Source organism: Chenopodium quinoa, unplaced genomic scaffold (assembly GCF_001683475.1).
Source record: "Chenopodium quinoa cultivar QQ74 unplaced genomic scaffold, ASM168347v1, whole genome shotgun sequence".
Lineage (NCBI taxonomy): Eukaryota > Viridiplantae > Streptophyta > Magnoliopsida > Caryophyllales > Amaranthaceae > Chenopodium > Chenopodium quinoa.
This window is the reverse complement of record NW_018742410.1, coordinates 1341138-1353905: the sequence shown is the minus strand read 5'-3', so window position 1 is coordinate 1353905 and position 12768 is coordinate 1341138. Positions and strand designations below refer to the sequence as shown.

Genomic DNA, 12768 nt, shown 5'->3' with positions numbered 1-12768 from the left:
ACATCCTCTTGTAAATTGAAAAAAAAAATAAAAAAAATTACATATTCTCAACAATACTTGTCTTACTGGTAAGCTGAACACCATCTCTGTATTCGTCCGTTAACGGGCAAACAATGACAGTTCTATGTTTCATACTGTAAGAAGCTAAGTGGTAGCTTCCAAGAACAAAATATTACATCATTAGATATTCAACTTTCAAAGATATACTCTGCTTAAAGGTAATACATGCCTAAAACATAACTTAGGGATAAGATCTATGGGAAATGATTTATTCATTACATAATGTTAACACAACTTGACGAATCAGCCCATTGTGTAGGACGGTGTAGGCAAATTGATTACAGTGCTCTTAATTTTCGTCATCATATTAATACTGTTGGTTATCCCCTGGGAACCAATTCCACTGTCCTTTATTCCCTGCATAACATAAGAATCATAAGCATCAGACGAAGAAAGACTTTCTATATTATGAGTTTATGACTCATCTCTTAAGGTAATACTCCATATTGATATGCATAATCACTACTTATTGCCAGCAAGCTGATCTTGAGTTTTGGTTTGTTAGAATGTCGCCACAAGCTTACCTGGAAGGGGAAGTGATCTGGTCCGCGAGCAGGTGCAGAATTAATCTGAACTGTTCCTGTCTCCATTGCATCACTAATCAGAATTGCCTTGTTGATGTCTTTTGTGAAAATACATCCCTGCATCAATCATCACATGAATTAAGTCAATAGAGGAATAGAGAGGCAAGTTCCATACCACCCTGCGAAAAATCATTAAGAGCACCCATGTCTGAGAGGCATCATTGTGTCTGAAAGTTTTTAATTCCACTATATTGGGTATTTCATACTTTCATGTCATAGACTCATAGTTGAGGAATTGAGAGCCAAACGAATAGACACGAGATTTTGGTGCTAAATCACACATTAAGTTTCGTAGTTGCAAATTTTTAGAACTGAGATCTTTTGCATGCATTTGCATAATTGCATTGTATCTACTAGTTATATTTATTCTAAAATTGCATGTTATGACTCTTATGAGTACTATATAATAAGTGGACAAACCAGAGGGATTAATAATACCTGGAGACCGAAATTGCTAGCATTACAATGGTGGATCCCTTCTTCGATAGAGTTTATCCTTATAACTGGCAATACAGGGCCGAAAGGCTCCTCCCATGCAATCCTCATGTCAGGTCGAACGTTGTCCAATAGCAAGGGCCAAATGAGGTTGCCCTCCCTTTTATACTCTTGGCAAAAAGTTGCTCCCTTCTCCTTGGCATCCTTGACTAATCCTTCAATAAAGTTTGCAGATGACTCTGTGACAACAGGAGTTATATCACAGTTTTCCTCAGGAGGACCAACCGTGAGTTTGGCTACTCTAGCTTTCACTTTTTCGACAAGAGTATCAGCCACAGAATCCATAACTAGCACAACTTTAACAGCTGTGCATCTTTGGCCACTGAAGTGAAGAAAGGAAAGGATTGAAGTTGTTACATGAATCTAAAACTAAACATGAAAAGGACAGATCGAGTTTATATCAAACAACATATATTATTATTGGAGTATGTTTAAAGAAGCAGTTTGAATTCGACATACACTTTCAACAGGCTACTGAAGTCAAGAATGACTAATGTTAGTTGCATTTATGTGTTATGGATAACATTTTCCCCTAGAACTATGTTGCAGAAAGTAAAAAAAATTCTTTTACAGCATAACATCAACACAGACTATTAATACTTTCTCTTATAGTGTAAACGGATTTTAGAGTAATTGTGAATAAGTTAAAAAAAAATTACTGGAAGATGCTTGACTATGAAACTGTAAGATAAAACAAGCTTGGAAAAGAAGTTTACCTGTAAGAGAAGCCTCCTTTTATAATGTTTGCAGCAACAAGATCCAAATCGGCATCTTCAAGTACAATGCAAGCATCTTTTCCACCGAGTTCCATCTGAAGAGGTACCATTCCAGCCTTCTTTGAAATTGCAATTCCAGTGTCTCCTCCAGTGAAGCTGAAGTCCAAAAAACATAGATATTCAGTAAACATACCTTTCCAAAAACAGTATGTTTTCAAGCTAATCGATGTTTCAGAATCAGCTAAGTGAATATGCCCTCACCTTATGCAGTCAACCCCTGGATGCAATGTTAGAAAATCACCAATTTCAGAGCCTTTTCCGGTGATACAGCTTATAAGTCCTTTAGGAAAGCCGGCCAAGTGAAAGCAATGGATCATGTGGAGTGCAGAAACAGCACCCTACCATACGAGAAACCCTCTCAATGTTAAACATTGGTTTTTTCAAATTGTAAAACAAACAGAAGCTGTAACTCTCTGTAAGTCTAGTACCTGTGTTGGAGGCTTTAGCACAAGGGAATTTCCAGCAATAAGAGCAGGTGCAATTTTTGAGACAGCAAGGTTGACAGGATAGTTGAAGGGTGGAATTGCTAACACAACCCCAAGTGGAATCTGCAAATGAACACATGTTACACATCTATATGAAATGAACAAGGATAACCGACCAATGCAAAGACATAATAATCTATCACTTTCATGACTAGATAAACATGTAGTTATTATATGATGCTTACTGACATAAGTTATGTAGCGAGCAATCACGCACAATATTAGGGGTGTTATAGCATTATCTGTGGTGATTGTTAAAAATCTAGCAGCTTATACTTCTATAGGAAAATTGAGTATAAACTTGTGTACAGACTAACAGTAATTACCGGGATGAGTATCAAGTCAAAATACAAATAGCTTGGGTTTCTCTATTGTTTGTCACTATTCATGGAATAATTTGCAATAAAGCAGCAATACTTTTATGTAAATCAACTGTTTTACAGTTTAGGGGTGGTAATCCTATTTCATTAATCATGTGCTGGTGTAAGGTGGGTCGCAAAGCGATATGCTTCACAAAAATTAACAGGTTGGTTCTACAATATCAACTGTCATTCTCAATTGTCATTCTAGTGGTTCAAACCATGGCCAAAAAAACAGATGCTAGCTAGCTATCCACATCTTATAGGGGACCATTAGCCAGTGGCTAGTAAACTCTTTCACCTACCGTGAATGACTTGTGGATATGTATCTTGGATCTATCCATTTCCATAAATTTAGGAAGACAATGATGTAAACATATACATGCATAACACATTACTAGTAGACAAACAACTTAAGGAAAAACATATCCAAAATGATAGTATTTTGTATGTGTTCCTAATCAGATAAACCCCACGATCTACACTTTTGAATGATCAAGCTCAATTCATATTGAAAAAATATGAATGAATGTATGTTTTCGTTCAATCCGATTCAAAAATCACAGTGTCCAACACGTCATTATTAACCTTAAGGTAAACTTTACTAAGAGCCCCTTTATGGTAGTTGCACCAGTTCCAGAACACCAATACTATCGAGAGAATTATGACACATTAACTCTAGACACGCTAAGATAATATACAATATGTGGCTATTATTTCCAGATGGAGGGAGTACATAAGAGCAAGAAACGAAGGTAGACGCAAAAGAATAAGGATATGCATATAATTCTAAGTTCCTATCTACATCTTTCAGCTTATGACATCTATATAATAAGCAATACATTGAAAAGTATAAAAAAATCCAACAAAATTATAGAAATAATTTATACTTAGGCCATGTTTATTCACCTGATTTAAGCTGATCTGATCTGATCTGATCTGATATTTTCTGATCTGATCTGATCTGAACTAAACTTATTTTTTTTTATCTAATCTGATTTGAACTTATATTTTCTGATTTGATCTGATCTGAACTTATTTTTTCTGATCTGAACTTATTTTTTCTGACCTGATCTAATCTGAACTTATTTTTTTTTTATTTGAACTTTTTTTAATTATTTCAATATTCTACTTTTAATGTTAATCGATATTAATGTTTAATTATTATTATTATTATTATTATTATTATTACAAATATTTTAAAGAAACCTATAAGTATTAAAATTACTAGATAGTATAAGGTAATAGAATTGGAATATTTGATAATTTTATTATTTACAGTATCCCACTTCATAAATGAATTTTTTTTTATAAGAAAGTTTTAAAATGGGGATCCTAAAAAAACTAAATTACAAATTAAATTTATCATAGTTTTTTTCTACATAGAAAAAAGGAGATTTGACTTGTTTTTAAATACCTTAATTCTTGAATAATAATATGGATTTATGATGTATCGGATTTGATTTTATCGTTTGTTTGAACTAGCAACATTTTCTATGTTACTTCGTACTAATTTTAATTGTAGTAATGCGTAGCTAATATTATTGAAAACCTTGTACGTATACTCCCTTTGATTTTAAATACCTTCTCCATTTTTACATGTGGGGAGTTTTAGGAGAAATTGGTATACGTAATAATATATGGATGGGGTAAGTGGAAAAATAAAAAATTGTATAAAGCAAAAGTATTTAACAGAATAAGAGGAAAGAAAATATGAAATTTAAAAAATTTTATTTATGGGAAACGTTAGGCTTGTTATCAAAAATATGAAATTAAAAAAAAATGAAAATATACATAATATGTTGTACGAAGATATTCATTTTTTTGTATAGGAAACGTTAGGCTCGTTTATTAATGCTTTTTTTTTTTGTAGGAAAAAAAAATAATATTTTGTAAGAAGATATTCAAATATTTTTTTTAAAACCACTTGATCAAGTATTATTGTTTTGATTAGAAGAGGGTGTTTCTAGGAAAAACCAAAGTATAATAATAATAATAATAATAATAATAATAATAATAATAATAATAATAACCATCATAATAATAATAATAATAATAATAATAATAATAATAATAATAATAATAATAATAATAATAATAATAATAATAATAATAATTTGTATTTGATCTGAACTTCTTTTTTCTGATCTGATCTTATTTTTTCTGAAATAACTAAAAATAAGGTAAACTAAATAAGGCCTTAGTCCTCTCAGAAAATGTGAAAAGTGATGTAGGATAGTAGGAAAATATTTACCTTGGATGTTAAACAATATTTGGTCCTCTCATTTCCAGGGAAACTGTCAGAAACCAGGAACTTTCCTTCTCCAAGAATTCTCACCCCTTCTTCGGCACAATAAGACACCAAATCTCCAGACCTAACAGCCTATTGGCCGAGAAAATTCCCGAAACTCATAATTAATTACAAAAGTTCACATATACCAAATCAAACAAATATTGATCATGCAAAGTAAAAGAGAATTTGTAAAGTAAACTAACTCGCTATAGTCTAAGAGATCTCACTTGATTTTACACCATTTTTGTACACAAGTTCAAATCTTATACAAGACGGTCTCACAATAACTTATTGTAACATCAAGCTTTTCTTTTATATATATAATGATACCACTTTATCGGGGCAAAATTTTGAAATCTCCTAGTTAATCAATGTGAGACGGTATAAGCTGTGTCTCCAAAGACTTGCTCACTAAGGTCATCTGAAGATACGACATTTCCTAGATGTCTAAGGAAATATTTTAACAATGACACTTTCGTGCAAAAGTCTACCCAATATTTAATTAAGAATGATAGTTAACTAATAGACAAATAATTTGAATCTTATTATTAAATTAATCATATATTTACTAAACAGGTTATCCACAGTATACACACTGGAATATCACCAAACTATATATTCTTTCAGGGATTCGTTCCCCTGTTTTCTGCCTTCATATTTACCTCAAATCTAATCAAGAAATACAGTAAATAACCAGAACATCAAAAAGGAGTTTTTTTTTTTTTAAAAAAAAAAAAGCTGTAATTTTTTTTTTAAAAAGAAGGAAGACAATGACTTGCTATTATGCCATAGAATAAACCCTTTCAATAACATTAAAAATTAACTAAGTAAACATCTAAAGAAACTAACAAATATAAAACCATGTTTTGAAGTCCATGAAAATCCACCAGCTATATAAAATAATAAAAAATAAACATAACCCCAATACTATAAGAATTAAAAATTATATATCTTCATACCATGATTAGAAGAATTAATAAGTAATTAAACAAAGTTTAGTAAGTACAATTAACAAAAAAAAAAAAAAAAGGATGAAGAGGAGGAAAATGAAGATTACTTCAGTGACAGCATCCTTAGCAGGCTTAGCAATCTCTTTGACTAAACATTCAGCAATTGGAATTTTATGTTCTTTCAAAATGGCAGCTGCTTTATGCAATAACTCTGCTCTCTTCCAAAGTGGTGTCTTTGCCCATGATTTTTGTGCCACTTTAGATGCTTCCATCACCTTATTTACCTCTTCTTGTGTGCATGCTATACGTGTAACACATTATTAAATAAATAAATGTCAGAGAATCATATAGTAAAGCGCACCCGGTTTAATCAATAAGGTACATAAATTCTTATATCAGACGGTCTAATAATAGGCCACAATCAGTTGTACTAGTTACACAAAATTATACAAACATTAAAAGATTGATTACCTTGTACTTTATATTGGGTCTTTCTAGTGGTAGGATTAATGATGGAAACTGATTTACCAGAAGATGAAATTTTCCATTCACCATCAGCATAATATTTATAAACTTCCCCTTCAATTATTTCAGCAAATACTCCATTTCCTGCCATTGCAGATTAATAAAACTCAAACTCTTCTTCTTTTAATTTTTTGTATAAGTATTAATTCTTTGTAAGAAAAAAAAAAAAAAAAGCTGGGGTGTTAAAAAGGGGAGCAAAAGATGAGTAGATGAGGTGGGTGAAAAAGCAGCAGCTGTGTGCTTGATGTAAGTTGGAAGAGAATGGTGCTGCGGGCTGATGGGTGGCCAAGGCTTATTTACAAGGTGCAGGAAGTTGAGCTTTAAAATTGATCACAACTTTGGGTTTTGTGGGGCTGGAATGATGTGTTAGGTGGTTCTAAACGTGCCAAGTGTTACCAAAATTTTATATAACATCCACTATTTTGACTTGTCTTTAACTCTTATGGGTTTGGATTTGCTGGTGTGTAATTCTAATTTCTTATTAGCACTCTCTCCGTTTTAAATTACTTATCTTATATCTGTTTGCACTAGATATTATACATGTTAAAAAGTTTACAGAAAGAAGTAGGTAAATGAGTATGAGATTTAACTTAAGAGAAAATATTATATGAGTCTCAATTTAAGCAATGGCTCCATCATGTAGTGTTTTTCATTATGAATCTCATCTTGTGTTTGTATGGTCTTAGATTGTACTTTTGCTTTTGCTGAGGAAGGTTATGAATTCTTACCAACATTTTTTTCATCAAAAGCAAACTGTTATTTATCTAACTTCCTATCATAATAATGAGTGAGTCAACCAATGAGGTTTGACCTAATGGTAAAGACTAGTGACCTATGTACGATAGGTAGTAGGTTCAAATCTTCCCATTTCATTCGTAATTTATAATAACCCTTGTGGCTTATTTATTAAGAATATTACGGCTACTATAGTGCCAGCTGCCTATGCCTAGTTGTCAATTCTGTTATTTCATTTTGTCTTTTTCCCTTTCAGTTTTGGCTCAGGTTCAGTGCATGGAATGTTCATGTACTTGGTTTGTTATTAGATTCCCTGAGCTCATGTAATAAAGGTGTAGGTGTAACGGTTTCATTTCCTTCAAGCAATCAGAAAATATTCTCTCTTCTTTCTCCTAAATTTCTGTGATCTAATACTAAATTTCCTCTGCTTCGAGTATTTCATATTTGATCTATTTCAGTCACCATGGTATCAGAGCCACTCATTGCAGTGATGGAAAACAAATCAGTTGATTGCTAAAACATCTTCCTTCTCCTTTCTTCTTTTGTTTACTTTCTTCTTCTTCTTCTTCTTCCCTGATCTTCTTCTCTTCTTTCTTCTTCGGTTTCTCTTCCTACTCATCTCCTTCTTCTAAATTCTGTTATTTCATTCTTTAAACATCATGGCTGCTGGTGGAAGGATCTCCTTTCAGGATATGTTGAACCCTCTATTTCTTCACCCTTCTAACAGTGCAACTTCTGTGCAAGTTGACAAGCTGCAGGGTTCCAGTGACTATAGATCTTGGCGTAGATCCATGGAGATCAATCTCTCATCCAAACGTAAGCTGGGATTTGTGATGGGAACAGTCATCAAGTCAGCAGATGATGAGATCAAGGCTGAGCTCTTAAACACTTGCAATGATATGGTAATTGCCTGGATCACTAATAATGTTTCTTCTACTGTAAAAAAGTCTATCATGTTCATGACATCTGCTAGAGAAATTTGGTTAAACCTTGAAAAATGTTTCTCATTGATCAATGGATCTAGAAAATACAAGCTCAACAAAGAATTATTTGAAACTAAACAAGATAATATGCCTGTTAATGAATATTATACTTGTATGAGAGCTATTTGGGAGGAGTTGGATTCCATGAATATGCTTCCAGTTGTCAATGAACCTAGTGCTAATGTTTTGAATCTGTTGAATGCTATTGAGATTCAAAGAGAAGAGGCAAAACTCTTCCAATTTCTAAATGGCTTAGATGAGGTGTACAATCCTCAGAGAAGCCAACTTCTGCTTCAAATTCCTTTACCTTCTGTAGAAACAGCAGCTGCTGCTCTACAGCAGGAAGAAGCTCAAAGAGAAGTCCTTAGTGGCAACAAGTGTGGGAATCATACTATGGCTCTTTATACTAGAGCTATAGGATCTGAAAGAATGCGTGTGTGTGTGTTGTTTGTGGAATAAAAGGCCACAAAAGTGAAGTGTGCTGGACTGTCATTGGTTATCCCAGTTGGCATCCAAAGTACAACTCTATTGAAGTGCAACAAAGGTGGAGATCTTGTGGATCCAAGAATGGTGGAGAAAAAATGGTTGTTATGGCTCAATCAAGCTCTGACAATGCTGCTATGTTGTTCACACCACAACAACTAGATCAGATTGCCAAAATGATGCCAAAGCTGCTGAATCAAGCCAAGGGTCTGAAACTGATGATGAGCTTGAACATTTCTCAGGAATGATATCATGCAATGTTACTGCAAATCTGAGTGAGTGGATCATAGATTCTGGTGCATCAGATTATATGACTCCACATTTGCAGAATCTTGAGGAATACAGAAAAGCTGCTAACATGACCAAGATCAATCTTCCCAATGGTGAGAAAGCAGAAATCTCACACATAGGGAGTAGTGCTCTTAAAACTGGACTGAAACTTGAAAATGTTCTATGTGTGCCAAGTTTCAAGCACAACCTTCTGTCAGTACAGAAATTGATTCAATACAATCAATGTCAAGTGCAATTCTTTCCTAAACATTGCATCATCCTAGACACTCAATCTCAGAAGATTAGAGGCACAGGCAAGATGAAAGATGACCTGTATTATCTTGATAATTATATATCTGAAGTTTTGGAACAGGACAATAATCTGAGCAAAATAAAAGTGAGTGCTCTTTATTCTGAAATGTCTGCTCCTGCAGACAAAATTGACTCACTCACTCTCTAGCATCATAGATTAGGGCATGCCTCTCTCACAAAACTTAAACACATACCATGTGTGAAACCTTTCACTACTCATGACTCCAAGGTGTGTATCACCTATCCTATGTCAAAGTTCACTAAAATTCCATACAACCTGAGTAATTCTCATGCTGCTCAACCTTTTGAGCTGATCCATATGGACATATGGGGACCATATAGGGTCAACACTAAGGGCAAATGCAGGAATTTCTTGACTATTTTTTTATGATCACACAAGAAACACTTGGGTGTATCTGCTGCAACTCAAATCTAACTAAAAACTCTTGAAACCTTTCCCAACTATGCTCAAAATCATTTTCAGAAGAGCATCAAATTCCTGAGGTCAGACAATGACTTGGAATTTGATGATGGCTCGAGCAACTCTTTCTTTGCAAAACATGGCATTATTCACCAAACTTCTTGTGTAAAAAGACCACAACAAAATGCTCGAGTTGAAAGAAAGCATGGACATGTTCTTAAAGTGGCAAGAGCATTGAGATTTCAGGCTGCCTTACCTTTGTCTTATTGGGGTGAATGTGTCTTGATTGCTGTACACATCATAAATAGACTTCCTACTCTTGTTCTCAACAATAAGACACCTTTTGAGTGTCTATTTCTCAAAGCTCCAGATTACAGTCATTTAAAGGTCTTTCGGTGTCTGGAATTTGCTTCTAATCAAGATCGCTCCACTGAAAAATTTGGCTCGAGGTGTTCCCTGCATATTCTTGGGATATCCTGCAACCCAAAAGGGTTACAAACTGCAGAACTTCATCACCAAACAGACCTTTGTCTCAAGAGATGTGGTGTTTCATGAACACATATTCCCTTTTCATTCTTCATCTCACAATTCCTATATGCAACCTATTCCTGAGACTATTACTTTTGACATCTTTGATGAGGTAATGAATGAAGATGGTACTGATGATAATACTTAGAACACTCACTCAGCAGATCACTCACCCCTAACCTCACATATATCTCATCATGGCCACTCTCCTACCTCAAACACTCACAATTCTCCAGTCACACCTCCTATTTCCTCACCTTCTTCCTCAAACACACCTCCTTCTCCACCACCTGTCAGAAAATCAACCAGAGACCATCAAGCTCCTTTTTGGCATAAAGACTATGTCATGCATTCAAAACCACCTCACATATCAAACCTTACTGCTAATGAAATTCAAAAAGAGTTTCACTGTTTCTTGACTACACTAGTAGTTGACAGTGATCCTATCTTCTTCAAAGATATTGTAAAGCATGAGCATTGGGTGCAAGCTATGAATACAGAACTAGATGCTCTAGAATTGAATGATACTTGGGATATAACATTCTTGCCTCCAGGTAAAATTGCAATTGGCTGCAAATGGTTATATAGAACCAAGTACAACCCTGATGGTTCAGTTGAAAGACATAAATCAAGGCTAGTCATCCTTGGTTGCAAGCAACAATTTGGTTTTGATTACTCTGAGACTTTTTCACCAGTTACCAAAATGACAACTGTGAGAACATTACTTGTTGTAGCTGCTATTGAGCAATGGTATACTGTCCAAATGGATGTTATAAATGCTTTTCTTCATGGTGATCTTATGGAGAATGTCTATATGAAACTACCTCAAGGTTACTCAGGCCTTGGAAGTAGAATTCAACAAAATGTTGATTACAGACAACCTCCAAAGACTGATTCCTCTTTGGTTTGCAAGCTAAAGAAATCTCTATATGGTTTAAAGAAAGCCCCGAGACAATAACTTCATAAGTTGTCATACAACTGCAAATGAGCTTCATTCAATCCAAGTCTGATTACAGCTTATTCATCAAGGTCATAGCCACCTCCATTACTCTCATTCTGATCTATGTTGATGACTTGCTCATTTGTGGCAATAATTCTCAAGATATCAACACTCTCAAAGCACTACTCTCTAAAGTGTTTCACATGAAAGATCTTGGTGAAGTTAGATACTTCCTAGGCATTGAAATTAATAGAACTGATACGATGCTGGGTTCTTTCTTTCTCAGAAGAAATACACTACTGACATTCTCAAAGAATTTGGCATGTTGTCTGCTAAGCCTTTGCTTCATCCTATGGATAGTCTTGTCAAATTGACTGCCACCAAGGGTGATCTATCCTTTACCTGATCCTAAACCCTATCAGAGATTGGTTGGCAAGCTTATTTACCTGACAATTACAAGGCCTGATATAGCCTTCACTATCCAGATTCTTACTCAGTTCATGCACTAACCTTCTAATGCTCATATGTAAGCTGCTAAACGCTTGCTCAGATACCTCACTGGTACTATTTCTCAGGGCATCTTACTTGCTTCAAGCTCAGCTGCTCAACTCACAGCCTTTTGTGATAGTGACTGGGCTGGTTGCTCCATGTCCAGAAAGTCAACTACTAGATACTGCATTTTTCTTAGTTCTTTAATCTGTAATTGCTCGTTCATCAGCTGAGGCTGAGTACAAAGCCATGGCACTGACCACTAGTGAAGTTTCCTGGCTAACTGTTCTTCTTAAAGATTTGAGCATAACCTATCTTCGTCCTGCAGTCCTCAAGTGTGACAATCAAGCTGCTCTGGCTATTGTTGCTAACCCTGTACTTCATGAGCACACAAAGCATGTTGAAGTAGACTGTCACTTTGTGCGAGATCAGGTTCAGAAAAGTATAATCAAGCCTGTGAAAGTGTCATCTGCAGACCAACTTGCTGACATTTTCACCACGGTTCTTCCTGTCAAGCTGCATGACAAGCATGTTTCCAAGCTAAGAGCTTCTGCTGCTCACTCACCAGCTTGAGGGGGAGTATTAAAAATATTATAGCTGCTATACTGTCAGTTGCCTATGACTAGTTGTCAATTCTGTTATTTCATTTTGTCTTTTTCCCTTTCTGTTTTGGCTCAAGTTTAGTGCATGGAATGTTCATGTACTTGGTTTGTTATTAGATTCCCTGAGCTCATGTAATAAAGGTGTAGGTGTAACGGTTTCATTTCCTTCAAGTAATCAGAAAATATTCTCTCTTCTTTCTCCTAAATTTCTGTGATCTAATACTAAATTTCCTCTGCTTTAAGTATTTCATATTTGATCTATTTCAGTCATCATTATTCGAACAGAAAAACAATTTAATATTTCATATTAAATAAGTCAGTCTATCTCCTTTTATTCACTAAGGTACGTACACATTTCTTAACAACTTACAAATTTGTCTAAATATCATTTCTTAAAAAAAAAAAAAAAAAAAAAAAAAAAAGAATCAAACCGTTAGTTAGCCTAAATTAAAACTACATACAAGATACAACTAACTAT

At 34.5% G+C, this 12768-nt stretch overlaps 1 protein-coding gene across 1 annotated transcript; it reads right to left on the bottom strand.

Annotated features, from left to right (window-relative positions):
* Positions 1 to 62: 62 nt before the first annotated feature.
* On the bottom strand, positions 63 to 6850 carry LOC110705912 (NADP-dependent glyceraldehyde-3-phosphate dehydrogenase). The gene is made up of 9 exons (XM_021883835.1): positions 6474 to 6850; positions 6110 to 6303; positions 5014 to 5142; positions 2344 to 2463; positions 2117 to 2253; positions 1856 to 2011; positions 1083 to 1461; positions 585 to 701; positions 63 to 417 (listed from the first exon to the last, which is right to left on the bottom strand). Exons 1-9 carry the CDS (start codon positions 6616 to 6618, stop codon positions 304 to 306), a joined length of 1491 nt encoding a protein of 496 aa, XP_021739527.1. The 5' UTR covers positions 6619 to 6850; the 3' UTR covers positions 63 to 303.
* Between the last annotated feature and the right edge of the window lie 5918 nt (positions 6851 to 12768).